The sequence below is a fragment of the Emydura macquarii genome, unplaced genomic scaffold (genome assembly GCF_026122565.2).
Source record: "Emydura macquarii macquarii isolate MOO-44397 ecotype Brisbane River unplaced genomic scaffold, CSIRO-AGI_Emac_v2 contig_3305, whole genome shotgun sequence".
Taxonomy (NCBI): Eukaryota; Metazoa; Chordata; order Testudines; family Chelidae; genus Emydura; species Emydura macquarii.
Window position 1 is genome coordinate 4,265,768 of NW_027133442.1, and position 21,220 is coordinate 4,286,987.

At 47.4% G+C, this 21,220-nt stretch overlaps 1 protein-coding gene across 3 annotated transcripts in view; it reads right to left on the bottom strand.

Moving 5' to 3' along the window:
• Positions 1-12,265, bottom strand: part of MERTK (MER proto-oncogene, tyrosine kinase) — a 62,877-nt gene extending 50,612 nt beyond the window's left edge. The window contains exons 1-2 of one of the 3 annotated variants that reach the window (XM_067532812.1): positions 11,748-12,265; positions 846-1,287 (exon numbers count right to left, since the gene is read on the bottom strand). In XM_067532812.1, coding sequence (XP_067388913.1) covers positions 846-1,287; positions 11,748-11,793 — 488 coding nt within the window. In that variant the 5' untranslated portion in view covers positions 11,794-12,265. Of the gene's footprint in view, positions 1-845; positions 1,288-2,740; positions 2,846-3,889; positions 5,526-11,747 lie in introns of those variants that run through there. The other 2 variants (XM_067532811.1, XM_067532813.1) reach the window with 2 other exon arrangements.
• Between the last annotated feature and the right edge of the window lie 8,955 nt (positions 12,266-21,220).

A 21,220-nucleotide genomic window follows, 5' to 3' on the forward strand; every position in this document is an offset into this window, starting at 1 on the left:
GGAAGTTTGCTTTGAGAATCACGCGTGTTTGTCTCACGGACACCCTGTTACACGCTGCGCTATTTTTGGTGAAAAGCACACCTCTGGGACACTCTTGTAAATGACAGTCCTGGACAAGCTGAGTTTTTCCTTGGACTAAAAAGCTATAAATCCAACCTACAGTGTGTGGGGGAGAAGGGGTGCAGGAGGGGAGAGTATCCGTGGGGCATGTTTGTGGATCAGCGGGACTGGGAAGTCTTGAAAAAGGAGCCATGCTTGTGGGCCGAGTGAGACAGCAATCCCAGCCCTTGCTTTATGCCTGACCACCCCGCAGCTCTATCCCCCCTCCCCTCTGTTCCTTGGTCTGTCACGCATGCGGGGCTGGGTTTGGGGAAGCTGACAACGCAAAAGGCATGTGGGCGAGCCTGTGTTTTCTGTCATCATGGGAGTCCTATTTTCCATCATGCAAGAAAGGGTCAAAACTAGCTTTTGGAGTCAGCAGGTTTAACAGTGTGATGAACTTGGTAACTACCGAAAGGGTGTGATTGGTTTGGGCTGTCATCAGACAGCGGAACAGTCAAACTTCAGCAAGCCCCAACCATCGTCCTAGGCACAAGGCTGGCTCACAGACACCTAATTGGTCAGAGAACACCACAGTCCCCAGGGGGTCTTTTAAACAGAGATCTACCCCTGGGCTTGACCCTGGGGGCTGATGTCCTGGGGCACCATTAGCAGTCATTCTGCAGGGAACTGAGTGCGGAGTCCAAGCGCTAGGGTCTAAGCTACCAGGCTGTGCTAGTTTTTAGCTGCAAAATATTCTTGAACTGAAGATGGCAATCAGCCTGTCAAACAGCTGGCGAAGTTACCTGAAGGTAGAGACCATTGTTATTTCATCCCCGTCCGTGACCTGGTAATACCGACTGGCCATGCGGTCGAGCCCCTGCAGCTCCTTCCCATCTTTCCACAAGGAAATGACAGCAGAGTCTTGGTTCAATAGTAAATGAGGTATCTTAATTGAGCAATTAAACGTGACATCTTTATGCTCATTAATTACTATATGTCCTACTGTGGGATTGAATTTAATTGGCTGGAGAGAGTGTGCCGCAGAGTCTCCATCCCAGTCAGACCCATTGGCCTGGTCAGGATACGGCTCCACAGGGTGCATCTGTGCATCGGCTCTGGGGGTATCATGCATCGTGGTTAGAAGGGCACGGGGACGACGAGGTACAGCTGGTTGGTCCACATACAATGCTTGCGTGGATGGCAACAGGCGGGACATCCTCCTCTCTTGCCTCCCCTCAGCATTATCTGCAAAATAAGACCCCAAGTTTATACCCTCTCTCATCACCAGCAGCAAGCTCGCAGAGTCATTTGGCGTTCTCAGCTGCCCAGCCCTGATGTTTTGACATCCCGTCACTTCTCTTCTCCATGGCTTCAGCCCAGCCATGGTTGCCCCAGTCATACCACATCCCCCCAATGCAGCAGGCCCAGTCCTAGTACGGCATTTCTACAGAGACCCCCCAATCTCTATGCTGCATCAGTCAAGAAATCAGATACTCGGCTGGTGTCGCGCCACCGGCTGGTCTGAGATACCATCTAGGGCAGCAGAGATCCTGCTGAGCCAGGTACCTCATGCTTGCAGTAGCCATTCTGCAAGTTGGGTGGGGGCAGGCGGGCACAGCTGTGTGAAGGGGCTGGCCTCCATGAATGGTGGCTGCTCCCTTTGTGCATCTGTGGGTGCCCCTCACCACGCAGCCCCTGGGTCTGGCAGGGTGGAACGCCTCACCCCCTGACAAGTCAGCGCCCCCAAATCCTCCCCCAGGAGAGATGCATCCAAGAGAGCTCTATGAAGGTGAGGTTCAGAGTTTTCTCCCCCGTCCATACTCCCGGGCGTTTTCCACAGGAGGGGTGTGTCTGGCCCAGACATCATGGGCAATCCTTGTTAACTTCAACTCTTGCCCATGCCCTGCTAGAGTCCTCAAACGTCTCCTTTCCTGTGGTATAAAATCTGAGCACAAACAGTCCCCACACCCTCCAAAAGCCAGACTCAGGGGAGAACAAGACGGCTGCACCAAGATATGCTATTTAGACCAGCTGGCCCTCCTCCCAGCATCCACCAACTGAGATGCTGCTATTCACACAAGGCTCTGCGGCTCCCATGGATCGGTTCTAACGCACCAAGCAGTGAAGGCAAAAAGCCCGGGGCTCTAGACATCAGCACTGCACAGAACGGATCCTGGCTTTGCAGAGCACCACCCGTCAGAGGGTCTCAAAGGGCGGCAGGCATGAGCTACACTTTGCCAGCCTCACAGGAGGCTAGTCACCACTGGCTGCACCATGGAAGCCAAGGGGGCTCTGTACAGGTGCAGTGGTTTGCCCCCAGGCTGGATGGGAGCCCTCCATCGGGAGCTCCTTGAGGCCGGGACCCTGTCTCCTGTACAGTGCCTAATGCAGCTGGGGTGTGATTCTGATGGAGGCCTCCAGGTGCTACCACAACAGACATGTTAAACGCTGATCACGGAGACGGGGAGGCACAGCCAAATGGAAGCTGTGAACCTGCATGGCCCTGGGGTGAAGTGCTGTGCACTCAGTGTCAGGAGCAGGACAGAGAGAATCCACCCCTGCGGTGCGGCGCTCACTGCTGCACAGCCCCCACGTCACGCCTGCCCTGTAGCAGGAGGATCTAAGTGGGAACGCGTGCCTTGTTAGCATTTAAACCCCAGTCTCCTCCAAGATGCCCCCTGTCCACTCGCACCCTCACCCGCACACTTTAGCGCAAGTCAGCAAGTGCAAAGGGAGCTGTCTGCCCAGCGCAGAGGGTTTATCTATAACTAGAGCTGGGCTATGTCTTCTGGATGAATGGGCTATCCGCAGAGAAATGCAGCTTCAATCCACCTGAAACTTTTCATCCATGTGACCCGATTGGTTTCAGCTGGGAAAATGCTTTCCAGGACCAGCTTCAGGAAACACACCCACGGTGTGTGATTAGCCCCATAGTTAGGGTGCTTGCTTGGGGTGCGGGAGATCTAGGTTTGAATTCCCACTTTAGAGCAAGGACTTGACCTTCCTCTCCCAGGTGAGCATCCTAATCCGTGGGCTATAGATTATTCTGGGGTGGTGGGGCAAGCCCTCCTGTTGCGCTTTGCATAGATACAGAAATATTAATCGGGCCAGCGAGAAGGAAGGGCAGCCCTGTGACTGAGGCACTTGCCTGGGAAGGGAGGAGATATGATTCCAATCCTTCCCCTGAATCAGGCAAACCTGGGTCTCCCACAACTCAGGCAAGTGCACTGGGCTAATGGGCTAATAGGCAGACCCACATGCCCCTTGCTGAAGATAACTGGAATCAAACGTTCCCCAGGACCCAACACAGGCTTTCCCAATTTGCTGATAAATCCCAAAAATGTTCAGAACCAAACTGACAATTTTTCAGTTTGCTGAGCAAAATGCAGACAGGGGGAGAAACAATCCTTTATCTACCCAGCTCCAGCCATAACCGGATGGCAGGTGCAAGGACGCAGAGCTCTTCGGGTGACTCTGGGACTCCAGGTGGGAGACTCTCATACAGAAATAGATTGCTGCTGGGGTACCCGGTCCGCTCAGGGGGGTCCTAGTAGCTCCAGTGCTGGAGTATCAGAGGGTCTGAGGGCCTCAGCGGACAGGATTCAGTACAGAGCCCTTGCAGTGAAAGCCACTAGGAAGAGAGCAAAGCTCAGAAAAACACTTGGGCTGCGGGTAATGTTTTGCAGTTGCTAAGCTCACAACAAAGGCAAACCCCAGGAAGTGGACAAGTTTGGACCAAATGCAGTGAGAGCGAGCGCACACCGTGCTAAGCAGAGGGTGGGAATGGCACCTGATTGCATAACCCTCCTGCTTACAGGACCTTTGTCCATGCACAGCCTAGACTCACCCTTGTACGACAGCCTTGCACTTGCTGCTGTGAGCAGCCCAAGGACTTGCAGCATCATAAACTCCATGACGTATGCACAGTCACCCGGCAGTTCTGTGGCAGAACCCAGGAGAGAACCACACCACCGAAGAGCAGACCTGCGGCTAAAGCCCAGGCATGGGCGTTGAGATCTGGGGTCTGTAAGTCCTTTAGCCTCCATGGCCCAGTATCCTTAGCCCCATTTGATGGAGCAGACCTCACATAAGTGGTTAACGATTACAAAAGGGTTGAGAGGTCTATGGTTGGAAAGCAATTGTTGTAGCAGGGTTCTTCTGTTCAGCTACCTGTGGGCAGGGTTTAGAAACCTACAGGGGCTGCAAATTAATTCCTGTTGACTTGTTGTGGCAAGTTTAGCTTGTAAATTCCACATTGGATAGAAAGTGAAGATGGATCTAAGGTCTGAGACAGAGTAACGTTACCAGGAGAGACCCCAGAGACAGCCAAACACCGGCAGAAATTGATATTGTTGGTATTTGTTGTGCCTGCATTTGCTGGATTTTGTTTTGCTGGTATTAGTTTCTTTGCTAAAGAAGTCAAACCCCTACCTAGGTAGTGGGGAGCTGACAGCATCCAGTGCCACCAGAGCATTTGGTGCAGGGTGGGAACTCCAATATCCTGCTCACAGAAATGTGTGAATTCCCAAGCGTAACACACACACACACACACACACACTTTGCTTAATCTGGAGTTAAGGTTGAGTGACTTTTGTCATGTGCCTTCACCAACAGACCATGCTGCCTGAGAATTCATGCGGCATCCAAGAGTTAGGGAACTTCTACACTGCTATTAAAAACCCATGGCTGTCCTGTGCCAGCTGGCTCAGTCTTGCGGGGCTTGGGCTAGAGGCTGTTTAACTGAAGTGTAGACACACCCTAAGTGCCTTGCTGGTTAATCAAAAGTGACTGCTACCTAAAGCTGCCTTAATTGAGCTCCTTTTATAGGACAATAACTGAACGTTAGGATGAAGAATTGCCTATAAACACCTACTAAAATTCAGGGTGGATTTAAAAAAAGACTTTTATTTATTTATTTTTTAAATTCAGGATTTATTTCATTTTGATTTAAGTTATACTACATTTTTCTTTTTAAATATTTTGTAATACATTTAGAGATTAACACTTCTATTTATTATAGTCTCTTAAAATATTTACATAAAAATAAATATGCTGAATCCATGAGCTTCTCTCAAAAACTTTGAGTTAAAGGCTGCTTGTCTATATAAAGAAAGAATTGGGAGGAAAACATCTAACTTTAGAAGTCAAGCTTTATAAATATGCCACAGTAGGTCAATGTAAGTAACTTAAGAGACTGTCTTATTTTCAAGAGCCTTATGTGAACAGGAACTTAAGTACCAGTCACTTTCACTATGGCACATTTTGAAAATTTTCTCAGGCTGACCTAAAATAATCAGCTTAATTCACTGACTACAGTGAATCCCTCTATTCCTCTACTAAACGATTTAGTTGTAAATACGAATCATGTTTTGATAAGAAAAGTTTACACATCCAAAACATTTGAGGTTGTTTTGGTTAATAAAAATAAATTGTATTTGCTGTTGTGTGTAATTCCAATTACCATACTAATGCAGCTTGACACAAACGATGAGCAAAAAGTTAATTACCTAGTAAATAAGCAATACATCATTCACTGTTTTCTAACATACTAAAAATGTACAATGAATAAGAATCTGATGGTATTAAGCTATATAATTGCTTAAATAAATGTATATAGCTAGAGTGCACCCTCCCAGGTAGCAAAAAGACATACCAAATATTGTGTAAAGGCTCTATTTAATGTACAACATATTTTAATGGTTATGTCAACCAATGAGAATGCACCTTTCATTAGAAAACAACATGTACAAAGTTGATTAAAATTGAGACTTTCTACTTGGTGATTTAAATCAGCAGCTCTCAACCAGGGGTCCATGGCTCTCTGGGGGTCTGTGAGCCAGTTCCAGGGGTCCACAAAGCAGGGCCAGCATTAGACTGTATGGGACCAGCTCACAGCCCTGGTGCCCCGCGGCCTAAGTTCGTAGCCCTGTGAGGCAGAAGCCCCAAGCTCTGGCACCCAGCAGTTGAAGCCTGGAGCCCTGCCACCTGCAGGGCAGAAGCCTCAAGCCGCAACCTCCTGCTGAAGCCCGGAGGCCCTACCCCACCCTGGGCTGGGCCTTGGAGTTTTTATAGCATGTTGGGGGGGCCTCCGAAACAAAAAGTTTGAGAACCCCCATTTAAATCACAATTTAAATCACAATTTAAATCCCCTTGATTTAAATCAGTCCACACAGTTAAAGTTAGTTTTGCCTTTTCCAGCTCCACATTCCACCAAGCAGCCTAGGTTTTCAGACTGTTTTCCCAAGGAAAGCTATTACCAACTTCTCCAAAGGCTTCATTTCCCTCCATCTTTACAAATGACTCCACCTTCGGAGCTGTTCCTTTGCCTTTTTCCCTACATTGATGGCACTGCCTAGTCCAGCCCTGCATCAAACTAAGAGCAGCATTTTTAAAATAATTTCTCAGAAACAAAATTCTGTTAAGAGACTAGATCTGGAGAATAATCCCCAGACAGATCATTTTAGTAGATTATTTTTTTAAACTTTTATTGGATTTGACAGGCAAAATGCACTCCTGGATGGGTGGTCTGTCTTCTTGATGGCAATATGGTTATGGCTGCTTACCACTGTGTCATGGAAAGGCAGGGCTGGAAGGGACCTTGAGAAATCATCAAGTCCAGTCCCCTGCACGGAGGCAGGACCAAGTAAACCTAGACCATCCACCTTCAGTGTTGGGGATTCCAGAACCTCCCTTGACAGCTTGTTCCAGAATTTATCTATGCTTGTTGTTAAAAAATGTTCCCTCCTACCTAACCCAAATCTCCCTTGCTACAGATTACGCCCATTACTTCTTGCTCTACCTTCAGTGAGTCAGGTTTTTTTTAAATTTTTTTTAATTTTTAATTTAATTTAAAATTTTTTTAATTTTTAACTTGCTTCTCCTCTGGACTCTCTCCAACTTGTCCACGTCTTTCCTAAAGTGTGGTGCCCAGGAGGGCTCAGGGGCTCCTGCCCCACGGCTAGGATGAATTGCATCAGACCCTGTCAACTTGAATGCATCTAACTTTGGCTTCCCCCGTGTTGTTAATACTAATTGTGTTGGGTATCTGGTCATCATTAACCTTTTCAGCGAAGACTGAAGCAAAACAGGTATTAAATACCTCAGTCTTCTTGAGATCATCAGGCATTAGGGTTTCTTCCCTGCTAAGCAGAGGACCCCCATGCTTCCCTCTGTCTTTCTCTTGCGCCTAATGTATTTAAAGAACCTTTTTATTGCCCTGTATGTCCCTTGGCTGGTGTAATTCATTTTGTACCTTAGCCTTTCTCATTTTGTCCCTGTGTGCTTTTGCTGTTCTTGTGTGCTCATTATTAGCAATTCATTCATGTTTCCACTTTTTGTAGGACTTTCAGGTTGTTAAAGAGCTAGTAATGCAGCTAGCTATATTGGCTTCTGACTATTCTTCCTATCTTTCCTTTGCAACAGGGTAGTTTCCAACTGCCTTTAACACAGGCTCCTTGGGAAACGGCCAGCTCTCCTGAACTCCTTTCCCCTTCAGATTTTCTTCCCATGTCCTTAGCTTCCCGGGACCTTAGCTACCCTGTTCTTGGAATCTGCTGAAGTCTGCGTTTTTGAAGTTTATTGTCCTCATTCTGCTGCTCTAACTCCGTCCTTTCCTTGAAATAATAGATTTCATGATTCTGTGGTCACTTTCACCCACCTTCAGATTTGCGACCAATTCCCCACTGTTGGTCAGAATCAAGTCTAAAATGGCTGTCTCTCTAGTTACTTCCTCCACTTTCTGAAACAAAAAGTTGTGCCCAATACAAGTCCAAGAACTGAATGGAAAGGTTGTGTTTTGCCGTGTTGCTTTTCCAACAGATGTTAGGGTACTTAAAGTCCCTCATTCCTACCAGGTCTTGTGTTTTGGATATTTCTGTTATTTGTTCTAGAGATACCTCATCCACCTCCTCTTCCTCATTTGGTGATCTATACTAGACCCCAACCATGATGTTACACTCACTTCTATTTTTTCCACCCCTTTACTCAGAGACTCTCAGCTGGTCTGCTTCTGGCCTCCTTCTAGACCTCAGAACAAGTGATGGAGAACGCAACCCCTCCTCCCTTTTCACCCTGCCTGTTTTTGAATAAGCTATATTCTCTATACCAGTGTTTCTCAAATGGGGTTCCGCGGGACGAGTTGAAGGGTTCCGCGAAAAAGCGGAACCGCACCGCTGAAATAAACATAAATGGCCCGCCATCGAACAGCTGTCAGCGAGCCGCCGATCAGCTGCTCTCGCGCTGCTGATCAGCTGATGGGGCCGCCGATCAGCTGATCGCACCACCGAAAACAGCTTAGATAGCGCGCCGCCGAAAGCTGCCTACACCAAGCCGCCGAAAAGGGGTAGATGTCTTGGACTTTTCGGCGGAGGGTCTGGCATGGCCGGGCAAGGGTTCCAGGGGGAAATATAATTGAGAAACACTGCTCTATACCAATATTTCCCTCAGACCAGAAGTGACTTTGATCCATATTGATTAACCTGTCGCTTTCAAAACATTATTCACAGGTTATAACTATAAAATAAATCAAAGAATGAGTAGAAAGTCGTGACCTGTTTACTCAACAAGAATATTCAATATGCCTTATCTGAGTCCAGTTTTTAGCTGGCTAGTACTCCTGAATATCAAACATCTCAAAAGATTTTAATGCCATGGTATTAAAGTAATTTCCCCATTGTGACTAGCTGAATGCAGACAAGTCTAGGGGACATTACAGAGAGCCAGCAAACAGGACCTAATTTTGAGACTGGATACATTTCTTTGCTAAATTGATTTGTTCTTTCTACTCACGAAATATGATACTTTTAGACAGAAATTTGCAAAGTCACAAAATTTGTTCCCACTCTCCTCTGTTCTCACAGAGTAAACAGAAATGCTGTCCTGGTTTAAGATGCCAAAAAAACATCTTACGCTGCAAAAATAACTAAGCTTTCTAAGCCTGCACCATAATCTTAACCGTAACACAAACAAAGAGCATGTGACTGCTGCGGAGCCTTCCCCCCCGGATATTTGCTGTTTACTTACATGGCACTAAAAAGCAGTGCCCACGGCACCAGATGCCTGAACACTCAGTAAAAGATTTCTCAAAGAAAAACTTATTTTCTGCTTGCTAAGGACTTCTGAAACTTAAACTTCCTGACACAACCCAGCCAGCCAGCCCCGGCCTTCCTTCTTTATTCTTTGAATCAGAAATGTCATGCTGAATTGAAGCAGGAATCTCAATGCATTGTCTTAGGCTAATCACATTTTTTTTCCAGGAAAACAAATATGAATTTAAGAGACTAGCTTTAGGCACCCTTTTAAAAAAAATCTCAACTATTGTTTTCTCTATTCGGTGACTGGAGAAACAACCTGAGCTGGCCACGAGCAGGATGAAGTGCAGCACCTTTCCTTCTTACATATACATGCATCAAGTTGCCACCAGGTGCTAGGGTGAACAGATGTCCTGATTTTATACAGACAATCCCGATATTTGGGGCTTTGTTTTATATAGGCACCTATTATCCTCCTCACCCACCCTGATTTTTCACACTTGCTGCCTGGTCACCTTACTGGGTGACAGTAATCTCAGCCATTGACTTCCAATCTAGTATTATCTGTCTGTTTTAGCATCTGAGCACCCCACAATCTTTAATGCATTTATCCTCACAATGCCTTGCTAAGGCAGAGCCATTATCCCATTTTACAGATAAGGGACTGATGCCCAGAGAAGACAAGTCGTTTGCTCAAGGTCATACAGAAGGTCTGTAGCAGAGCAGAGAATTGATCCCACGTCTCTAAAGTCCTGGGCTAACCCCATCCTTCCTCCCCACGCATGACCTGTTCCCAGGGGGAAACTGTTCTGGGGGGGAGGGGTTAAATCAGAAAGCTACATTTTACTCTTAGAACTTTAGTTTTATTGTTATTCTATACATTTCAAAAGACAATGATGCAGTGGTCTACAGTCTAAGAGATTGACTAGCCAACAAACCATTAGAAAAATTAGGTATTACCCAAAACCCCCAAAGATATCAGAACAGTTCTCCATGCTCTCAGAGGGCTTGGCAGTTTCTTTTCCGGTTATTAGACTGAGAAATAAAGCCATAAGCAAGAATATTTGTCTATTAACATATGCAAGAGATTTCACTAAAGGTTTAAAAATAAATGGGAAAAGACGCCCCACACTTGAAACAATAATTTTCTGCTCCTGTTCTAGTAAGGAGCTGTTTGAAAATGCAGACTTCAATAAAAAATCATGACTTCACTAACCCTATATTTCTCATTAATGGCAAAATGCCATGCGTTTACAAAGCGGTTTTTCCCCCTCACACGTTTGTTGACACATTTTCTCCGTTCCTTACATTGAGGATCAAAGGGGTCAACTGAGTTTATATCTCATCAATAGCTTCAGTCTCTCCATGCCAAAAGACAATTTTCTAAATCGCTGTGGGGGAACGTATCGCAGGTAACATAATAGAGATTCCAGAAAGAATCAAGTCTCTTCTGTGACAGTCTCACTCCTGAATGCTAAGACACTACTGGATAACTGTAAATCCGGGAACGTTTCCACAAATCCTCCGCAGGCTTATACGTACAGCACTTTTACCCCAGAGAGGTCACATATCAACCCTGGCCCGAGGACTCGCCACTGGCCCACATGGCGGAATGGAATTTCTATCAGTTTACAATAGCACACAAGAAAGAGTACTCATTACCTTCTCATCCAAAATCACAGGCCTCTGCCACGTGTGCTCATTGCCCATTACCAGGCCACCCTGACAACCCGAGAAAGTCACAAACTGGCAGCAGGCGTTGGATTTTCTCACCCTCACTCACCAAGTTTAGAAACGATTGACATTTTCATTGGTGTTTCATTTTTCTTTTTAACAAAATGTGGTGCTGATGAAGATTGGGTTAGACTGCGCTCACCCTAGCGTGACCCCTTCGATCAATACAGCCTGATGTTTGGGATGCATTCAGAGCATTCCTGCCCACAGGCCTCAGGGCTTACCTCTCTCTGCAGAAGGGTGCAGCGTCCCCAGCTGTTCTGGCCAAGCTACTGCACCTGAGTGCTCTTGGGCTTGCTCTAGGGATGAGAACAGTTCAGGCACCCGGCCCATTGAGTCTATGGCCTCTGCTGAAATGGCCAGCAAGACTGGCATGTCCAAGAAGGGGCCAGAACGTAGATACCAGCCCCTCTGAGAACTGCACACAGAGCTCCTTGCAGCACCATGGTCTAACTCACCCCAGATAACCACACGCGCACACCCCCCCGCATGTGCACACCCACAGCCCCCCCACACTCAAGTACACTGCACAGCTCCCATACACTCACTGCCCCCGCTTGCACACACAGACAGCCCCCCTTGCACATGCACACACACACACACAGCCCCCTATGCTTACACACCCCACGCATGCATGCACACACACAACACCCCACACACGTGCACACACAGCCCCCCTACACACACACAGGTCCCCGTGCTCTCTCTCACACACACACAGACACAGCACCCTGCATGCACGCGCGCACACACACACAGGTCCCGGTCCCGGCGCTCGTTCACACATACACACACGCACACACACAGTCCCCCCACACAACACCCCGCGCACACACACACACACAGAGCCCCCTACCCACACACAGGTCCCCGCGCTCGTACACACACACACAAAAACACAACACACACACACCCTCTGCCCGGGGGGGGGGCGGGACTCACCCAGCGCCGCGAGCAGCAGCAGCAGCCGCCGCAGGTCCCAGCCCATGGCAGATGCGCGGTGCCGGGTCCACCCGCTCAGCCGCCGCTAGCGCCAGCGCCAGCCGAGCCGAGCCGAGCCGCCGCCACCGCGTCGCCCGCCCGGGTCCCGACTCGCCGCCGCTCGGTCCGTGGGCGGGTCCAGGCGGGGAGGCCCCGCCCCGGGTCCGGCCCCTGCGCCCGGAGCCGCTGGTGCCCGGGGGGCCGCGGGGTCGGAGCCCGCCCCGGGGTGTGAGTGAGGGGGGCGGTAAATGTGCCTGTGCCTGTCCCGTGCCCGGCCCGGCTCGTTCCTCCTCCGCAGAGCGGGTCGCCAGCGGCGCCAACGTCAGCGACACGGGGCCAGCCGCCCTGGGCGTGTGTCCTGGCCGCGGTCCGTCTGTCGGCTCGGCCCCGAAGCCCCTGGCCTGGGGCGTCAGCGGGGAACAGCCTGGTTCTGCTCCGCGAATCTCATCCCCGCGGCCAGCAAATTGGGAGGGAGGTTGTGGTGCCACGCGGCAGTGCCCGGCCCCGGGTGGCTTTTCAGACCGAGGGAGGCAGGCAGCGCTGCCTAGTTCTCGGCTCTGGCCGGGGGGAGGGGGGTGACATTTCCCCTTCAGCCTGTGAAATGTGCCCCTGAGCCCGTTCCCTCTCTGCGTCCTGTTGGCTTTTGTCATGCCTTTTGCTGTCTCTCTTTACCATTCTGGGGAGGGAGGGGCTCTTTATCAGCCACTGACCGAGTGGCTCTGGTCACACCTCAGATCCGCTTGGTTTCCCTCCCTAGGAAGGCCTGCCTTCTGCCTGGGTAGGGCCATCCGAGAAGGGCAAAAGTTGAGCTCATAACATTACATCTCGTGCCTTGTCATTTCCAGGGCATCATTTCATTGCCTATGACGTCAGATAGCGGGTGATATCACTTCTGGTGATGTCATCCTCCTTAGCCGGTCTGCCCAGCAATCTCTTATCTCATCCATTCATCTTGTTTTGACATAAACTAGGGGCCCCATGCTGCTCTCTGAGCTGAGGGCTCTTGGCTGATAATAGCCTCTCTACTCATACTCAAGATTCCTCTGTTCATGCATTGGAGGATTACATTAGCCCTTTTGGCCTCATCATGGTACAGTGGGAGCTCATGTTCAGCTGATTATCCACCACACACCCCAAATGGTTTTTAGAGTCACTACTTCCCAGGATAGAGTCCCCCATTCTGTAAGTGGGGCTGACTTTTTTTGTTCCTAGATGTATACATTGTCATTTAGTCATATTGAAATGTGTCGTGTTTGCTTGTGCCCCATTTACCAAGCGGTCTGTGTCAGTGACCTGTCCTCTTCAATATTCACCACCTCCAATTTTTGTGTCATCTGCCCAGTGTTATCAGTGATGATTTTATGTTTTCTCCCAAGTCAGTAATAAAAATGTTAAATAGCATAGGGCCAAGAACTGATCCCTGTGGGACTCCTCTAGAAATATATCTGCTTGATGATGATTTCCTGTTTACAATTACATTTTGAGATCTGTCAGCCAGTTTTTAATCTTTTTAATGTGTGGTATGCTAATTTTATATCTTTCTTGTTTTTTTAATCAAAATGTCATGCAGTACCAAGTTAAATGCTTATAGAAGTTTAAATATATTACATCAACACTATTCCCTTTATCAACCAAGTTAGTTTGACAGGACCTATTTTCCATAAACCCATGAAATTGGCATGATATATATTACCATTATTTAATTTTTTATTAATTGAGTCCCATCTCGTCCACCCCATTATTTTGCCCATGATCAGTATCAGATTGATAGGTCTATAATGGCCTGTGTCATCCGTTAACTGTTTTCAAATATTGGCACAACATTAGCTTTTTTCCAGTCATCTGGAACTTCTCCAGTGTTTGGAGACTTGCTGAAAATCTACATTAATGGTCCAGCAAACCCCTTAGCCAGCTCTTTCAAAACTCTTGGGTGCATAGTTTCACACTAGTTTCCCAGTATTTTGAAGAAGAATCAAGTTACTAAAAGAGAGAGATTGTTATTTATATTGAAGCAATCAAGGATCTTGAGCTAGGCAGTGAAGAGTCACACAGTAAAAGGCCAGTCCTGTACCAGTGTTATTCATTGATAATTGTCTTGTATAACTGACCATTTATAAAGGTGCCTGTGAACAACAGTAAATTACCTAATCCAATTCCGAGGCAAGAGCTACATGTCATCAAGTCTGAAATGTCTTCCAAATGGAAAGTTTTAAAAATAACCAAGAGAAAATTCAAAAGTTCAATAAAAAAGTGAACAAATCAGTTCCAGACTCCTTTGATTTTGAGAGCTGCTTGTTCAGTGTAGATTCTGATGCACTAGTGGCAGGTATCCAGTTTCAGTCTCTCTCGCTTGTAGTCCAATTCAACCTCTAACATCTTGAAATAATCAACAACTGAGAATGGGCACGTGTCCCCAACAGCCCAGATGAAAGAAAATGAGAAAAACGTAACACAGCTGTTTCAAGAAAGTTGATAATCTTTTATCTGCTCCACGGGACCAGCTTCCCTCACTGCCCTCCAGCAGTATGCCAGCTTCCCAGAGATTTTGGGGGTGTTTCTCCTGCTGTATGTCTAGCTACTGAATAACCAAGATGGAGAGCCTCACATTCACTCCAGTAGTCTTAGGGCTGCTATTGGAAGTTACAGTCAGAGCCTGTGGTCTTCAGTTAGGCTTTACTGCACAGATGCAGCTTCTGCCCGCTTCACTTCCTCCTGTTGCTGCTGTTTTATTATTTCTTATTTGCTTAGGTGGAAGGAAGGGCCAATTGCTGCAAAAGGGAAGAAAAATGGAAAATTCCCTGGCCACCTAAAGATGGCCTCAATAACTATCGGTTTTAAGTTGGCAAATTTTGGTCATTTACTCACAACAAGTCAAATTCTAATCTCACCGACACTGGTGTGAGGGTGATCCTCTGGAATTTGTCACTGACTCCATGGGAGTCGCTCCAGATTTATGTGGCTGTAAATGGAGAGCAGAATCTGCCACCCTGTCCTTTACTGTCTATCCAGTGGGTCTGAGGACCCAGCTGCAGTTTTAAATCTTGCGGCTCCCGTATTCACTGTTGCTGTCCTGGGCATTTCCTGGGCATGTTTGGAATATCTGTGTTACCTAACCACTGCCCATTGCCCCAGGAAACGTGAAAAGAGATCGCCCTTCAACAGCCAAAGGCGGCAGAGATGTAAAATTACAGCCTCTTTTCCACACCTCAAACAACATCCAACATGTAACATTACACATAAATATGCTCATGCACATGTTGATTTTATCCTCCTGGTTTTGTGCTGTCACAATTGTCTCATCTCAATATTATTTATTTATGGGGTGCATCCATGTGCTTGACCATTTAAAACCATATGTAAGACATGCTCATTATAGATGGCACTGGTACCATCACCTACAGTTAAGGTTGCCTGACTCTGCTTCAGTTGCTTATCACTTTGCCAAACTTGTAACTGCTTGGGCTGAAATTTTCTTTTCTGGGCATCTGCTTCAGGCTGATTTTAAACAAAAAGCCCAGAAATGTCAGGCAAAATGGGTCAGGTGTCTCCAGGAATGAAGTTAGGGAAAAATACATTGTTTTGCCCATGTTAAAAAATTCTGGTGACCTTTTCTTTGAGAAGCTTTGGTGCCCCCAAGCTTTGGAGCAGGGACTGGACATTTTGCAGAGGGGTGGCCTTTGTATCAGGCATGTTGTTTGGCTGTCCCCAGGAAATCTGACCAAATTTGGCCAGATTATAAGACTCTAAAAAAAAAAAATCACAGTTTGCACATACTCAATAGAGACTTACTAGAGCTTCACAGCTTAACTCCCTGAAGATTCTGTCTACACTGAGCATGCTCCATGCAGGACTTTCCCTGTAATTGCAGTTCTAGGCTGCTCCAGGCCAGAGTGGAGCATGTGCAGAAGTGACAGCAGAGAGCATGTCTCTCCTGTCCTCTCAACGATCCCCTGGCTGGACTCAAGCAATGTGGAGGTGGAAGCCATCTGAACTAAATGCAGAGGGGGAAAGAAATCAAATCTGGGATAGAGCGGCAGGGAGGGGAATAGATTGGGACTAGGTGCCTGAGGGGTGAGGGAAGCCTGGGACTGATTGGACAAAGGGACTGGGAGCCAGATAGGTAACTGGTGAGGACTGGGAGTCAGTGTTTGGGGGGAGAGACTGAGCTTGGATGAGGGGTCAGATGCAAGGGGGCTAGGACTGGCTGGGAAGGAAGACTGGGGCAAAGAGATGGGGGGAAGGGGGAGCAATGGGCATGAACAAGGAGCCTGGGGAGGCAGAGAGGGACTGGGAGGCAGTGGGGATGGGAAGTACGGGTGTGCAGTGACAGGATGCTCTGGGAGGAGAGGAAGACAAGATCATATGGGAATTGTTAGGTTGGAATGGGCTGACTGGGCAAGGAGAATGGGACTGGGTTGAGAAGCCTGAGGAGTGAAGACTGGGACTGGCTAGCTGAGGAGAATGGGACTGGGACATGGAGCCAGCGGTGGGAAAGAGACAGGACTGGGACAGGTTGGAGGGGATGGGACAGAAGATTTCGTCCCCACAAGAGCATGCTGTCTTTCAGAGTCCGGAATGGAACTCTGAACAGCAAGTGCCATGAACGATTGAATCTATGACAGATGTTAGTTACATTGCTTAACGCACTACTGGAAGGGAACCTGAGATCGCTGAGTCTCACCCCTCCTCTGCTGTTGGCAAGTATCTGTGAAATCCACTAACAAATTGTGTCTCATCCCCCACTAATGCTGGTTCACAGAGAGGATGACAACCTACTACTGCTGTCAATTATTCTGTTAGCTCAAGTGGCAGAGGGCTATGCCATGGATCTAAAGGTCCCAGCCCTGCTGCTGCCTCAGGGGGTGTCAATATGATGCCACATGATGGGATTTCTAGTTTTTTAGTTTGTTTTTTTAAATCCTAGGAAATTACACATCAAAAGCTAAGTTAAAAGTGTTGTCAGTTGTTAGTTGTCAGTGTAGGCTGCGTGCGTGTATCCCTGGTGTAGGTACTGTCTCAGCTCTGTACAAGTAACTGAGACGGCACTCACGATCGAATGAATCGAAATGATCATGGATTTGCTGAGCAATGAAGGCACCTGGACCAGGTTTATTGCAGTTGAAGCACAATGAGAAGCGACGTGTAGTAGTCTACCGCTACACTTCAAATATGAGTGCTCAGTCACAATGGACTCGGCACAACTTAACGGCGGGACTTTCCGTTATCCCCTAGGCTGAACAACATCGTTCCCCCTGACACCCTCTTTTATACACTGTTACAGACAATTTCGTCCTGCCCCTTCGATGCAGGTAGTTGCCGCCTCTTGAGGTAGTCTGATACCGCCCCTCACCTTGCATTGGATGGTTCGGGCAAAACAACTCTATTTGTCATATTATAAGACATTTCTATCCATCAAAGTGTCATTTCAGGGGGTTGGGTTGCCCTTGTTATCTCTTTGGTGTTAGGATGTCCTGGTACCTTCTGACCCTGCTATATATTTTTCATAATGTTTTGATATTAGTAATGTTTTGGAAATATATGCGTTTGCAGTATCAGTTCTTCTTCATGCCAGTTTCTGTGAGGTTGTAAGTTCACAGCCTGACTCCTGCTAACTCGGCTTTTTCCACTTAGGCCTTATGCCTTAGCCTGTTCTGCTAGGTTTCAGGCCTCAGGCACTCACTTTCTACTACAAAAAGAACATTATTAAGGTTGCAAATTCAGGCACCCAAGAGTTAGAAAATGCCGAAAAAAGGTTGCCCGTGCTACCTTAAGTTTGCCCCCTGGGTTTGTATGTATTATGATACAGTCTGTAATTAGATGATCATGTACTATTTTTGCCACAATACCCCTACCTCATTTGGTGCACAGGATGGACCTTCTTTGGGGATGAATCAGGACTTTGTAGTGAAGAAGAGGTCTATAGGATCCCTGCCTCATTCGCTGCAGAAGTTGAAGATGTGCAGTGAATGAGACGGGACTGCAGGAAAAGAAAGGATGGTTTTATGGTTAAATCATTTGAATTCTACCCTGGAAATTTGAATTCTACCCCGCCTCTGCCATACAGTTCCTATGCGGTGTTGGGCAAGTCACCTAACCCAGACTTTTCACAGGGGGTCGCTAATTGCGTGTTCCTTGTTTCCTGGGCACCTGACAAGTGACGCGTGCCCCATGCTGAAGAGGAAGGGGAAAAAAACCCAGGGTTTCTGTCAATGTGACATGGGGGGAAATTCCTTTCTAACCTCAAATAGGGTGATCAGTTAGACCCTGGGCATGTGGGCAAGACCCACCAGACAGACGCCTGGGAAAGAATTCTCTGTGGTAACTCAGAGCCTGACCCATTTAGTGTCCCTTCTCTGGCCATTGGGGATATTTGCTACTAGCTGTTGCAGATGGGCCACATGCCATTGTAGTCAATCTTATCATACTGTCATCTCCATAAACTTATCAGGTTAAGGTTTTTGCCCCACTGCTCCCCTTGGCAGGCTGTTCCACAACTTCACTCCTCTGATGGTTGGAAACCTTCATCTAATTTCAAGCCTAAACTTGTTCATGACCAGTTTATATCCATTTGTTCTTGTGCCAACATTGGCTGTTAACTTACATAACTCCTCTCCATTCCTGGTGTTTATCCCTCTGATGTATTTAAAGAAAGCAATTATATCTCCTCTCACCCTTCTTTTGATTAGGCTAAACAAGCCAAACTCCTTGAGTCTCCTGTTGTAAGGCAGGTTTTCCATTCCTCAGATCATCCTAGTAGCCCTTCTCTGCACCTGTTCCAGTTTGAATTCATCTTTCTTAAACATGGGAGACCAGGATTGCACACAGTATTCCAGATGAGGTCTCACCAGTGCCTTCTATTTCCCTATCTCTACTGGAAATACCTCACCTGATGATCCTAGGACTGCATTAGCCTTTTTCATGACTGCATCACATTGGCAGTTCATAGTCTCATGTGATCAGCCAATGTACGCTTCCAGCTGATACATCCTCAGCTTATAGCAGAAATTCTTCTTGCATGACCTTGGACTTTGCACTGTTAAATTGCATCCCATTTCTATTACTCTGGTTTCAAGGTCATCCCGATCTTCCTGTATGATATTCTGGTCCTCCTCTGTATGGGCAACGCATCCCAACATTGTGTCATCCACAAATTTTATTAGCACAATCCCACTTTTTGTGACAAGGTCAACAGGACTCAGGATTCTCAGGGCCAGATTTTGAAAGGTATTTAGTAGCCTAAGGGTGCAGGTAGGCACATTGTGAGATATGCAAAAGTTTCTAGGCACCTAATTCCCATTGAAATCAGTCAGAGTTGGATGCTTAGTAATCCCATGAGGTTAGTGGTCCCCAAACCTTTTACCCCGTGCCCCCCCATCCCTGTCCACACCCTCTGCCCTCCCTCCCCTGCTGTGACTGGGAGTGGGGCCATGCTCAGAGGGTTGCGACCGGGAGTCGAGACCGGGAGCAGGACTGGGACCCAAGGCCAGGAGCGGGGTTGTGATGGCTGTGGCCAGGAGCCAAGGCCAGGAGCCAGGGGCTGAGTTGGGGGCTGGGTGCCAAGGCCATGGCTCGGCGCCACAACTGGGTGCTATGGCCACGTACCATGACCAGGGGCCAAGGCACCGGGACCAGGGGTGGGAATTTCTGCTGTCTCCTCGGCTGCACAAAGGGTTAAGGCAAAGTACCCCAACATTTATAAAGTGAGACAAACAAATGTTTCAATACATCTGCTTGTTACCTCCCTTTTTATTATGCTCCAGGTGTCCTGGGCAAAACATCGTCTTATCTAGTGTTAGCTCAGGATGTCCTTGGGCTAATCTTTTAGAGTGCGTTCTCATGCAGACCCAGTATCGACTGCTTCTTAGGAAAGCCTGGTTTTAGCAACGCTAGCAATACTTTTGCCCAGGTCATATATTGGACAGTGAACTTGCAAACATCTACTTTAATACGTGGTCTGACTTTGGTTCACAACCTCTGGTTCAGGCCTCCGATCTTGCGCAGTGCTCCAGGCTCTCTCTCCTACACTCATCTGATCTTTAGGCACCTAAATACTTCACAAATCTGGCCCAAAGTGCCTAAATCACTTTTGAGTATGGGACTTAGGCTCCTAAGTTACTTGGATACTTTTGAAACTTTTACCCTTAGCGTCTAATCAGTTCTACTGCTCCCCCTGTGTAATCCATGGGACTGCTCTCATGCATTAGTGTTTGCAGGGCCAGAGCCACAGGCTCTGTGCACAGGCTTCACTTTACGCTCCATAGACCCCGTGACCACAGTAACATTTGTAAATTACATACTGAGCACGGGTGGGAAAAATGTCACTGCATTCTTAACTGCTGACTTCCAGCTTGAGGCAGGTGTGCGCACGCACAGGCCTGGAATGCAGACGTTAAAAATTGGTTTAGAAGCAACTCTTGGGCTTTGTCTGACTGAAATGTCCATGTGCTTCATGGTGCTTTCAGCATAGTGCTCACAAGAATCTCTGCAAGGTATCTAGTAAGAGCAGCTGGGACAATTCTTTTCCACCTAATATTTAAAAAAAAAAACCATAGGCAATCAAATGCAAATAAACCAAGATGGAATGCGGTGCACCATGGTACAGGGGAACAACCTATTTTTGGCTCACAACCACTTAGCTCCAGCTTGGTACCTCCTCCCTTTGCATGGGTGCTGAGATGAAGGGTTCTAGGAGTGGCTACTTTGGCATAGACAGAGGAAAAAGACTATATTCGGAAAGGAATGGTGCAACATGCAGGTGTGTGTGACATTTGATTCAATACAATTGCACATCATTGTGTCATTCTTGAAGAGCTCCCTGGGACAATGACTCAGAACAGTGGCTGATGTTAGCTGCCTGACATCTAGTGCTGGTAGTTGGAGATGCAATTGGGTTGTCATTATTCAGAGCATTATTCTTCAGAAAATTCACAGGAGACCTCCGTGCATAGTCAGAAAAACTTTTAATAGGCAATCTGACACGCACTGCCCCCACCAGAAAAAAGAGAGTAGCCACCTCTAGTCTCACTTGGTGGGCGACATTCTCAATTGGTATAAATTTGTGTAGCTCAGACCTCAATGGAATGTTGCTAGTTCACATCATCTGAGACCCACAGCGTGTGTTGTGCTTCCTCTACGGAACATTATTAAAATGGTTTGCAAATGTTACCTTTCTTCCCTGCCAAGCAGAATGGCAGAGGAGTCTGATGCAGTTGGGAAACCTCCTGCAGCCCTGTGATGTCTTGCCTCCGTGATGCGCCTGGGAAGTAGGCGTGGGGGAAAGCTCCACGAAGCCAGATAGCAGTGGGGAAGAGGGGTTTGGGTTAGAAGGGGTTCTGTTTGACTTCAAGTCTAGTCAGAAATTTTTCAAAAAAAGAAAGTGGTAAGAGTAGTTTGGGGTCCTAGACCTGCCTCTGAGTTCCCCTGGCAATTTTCAA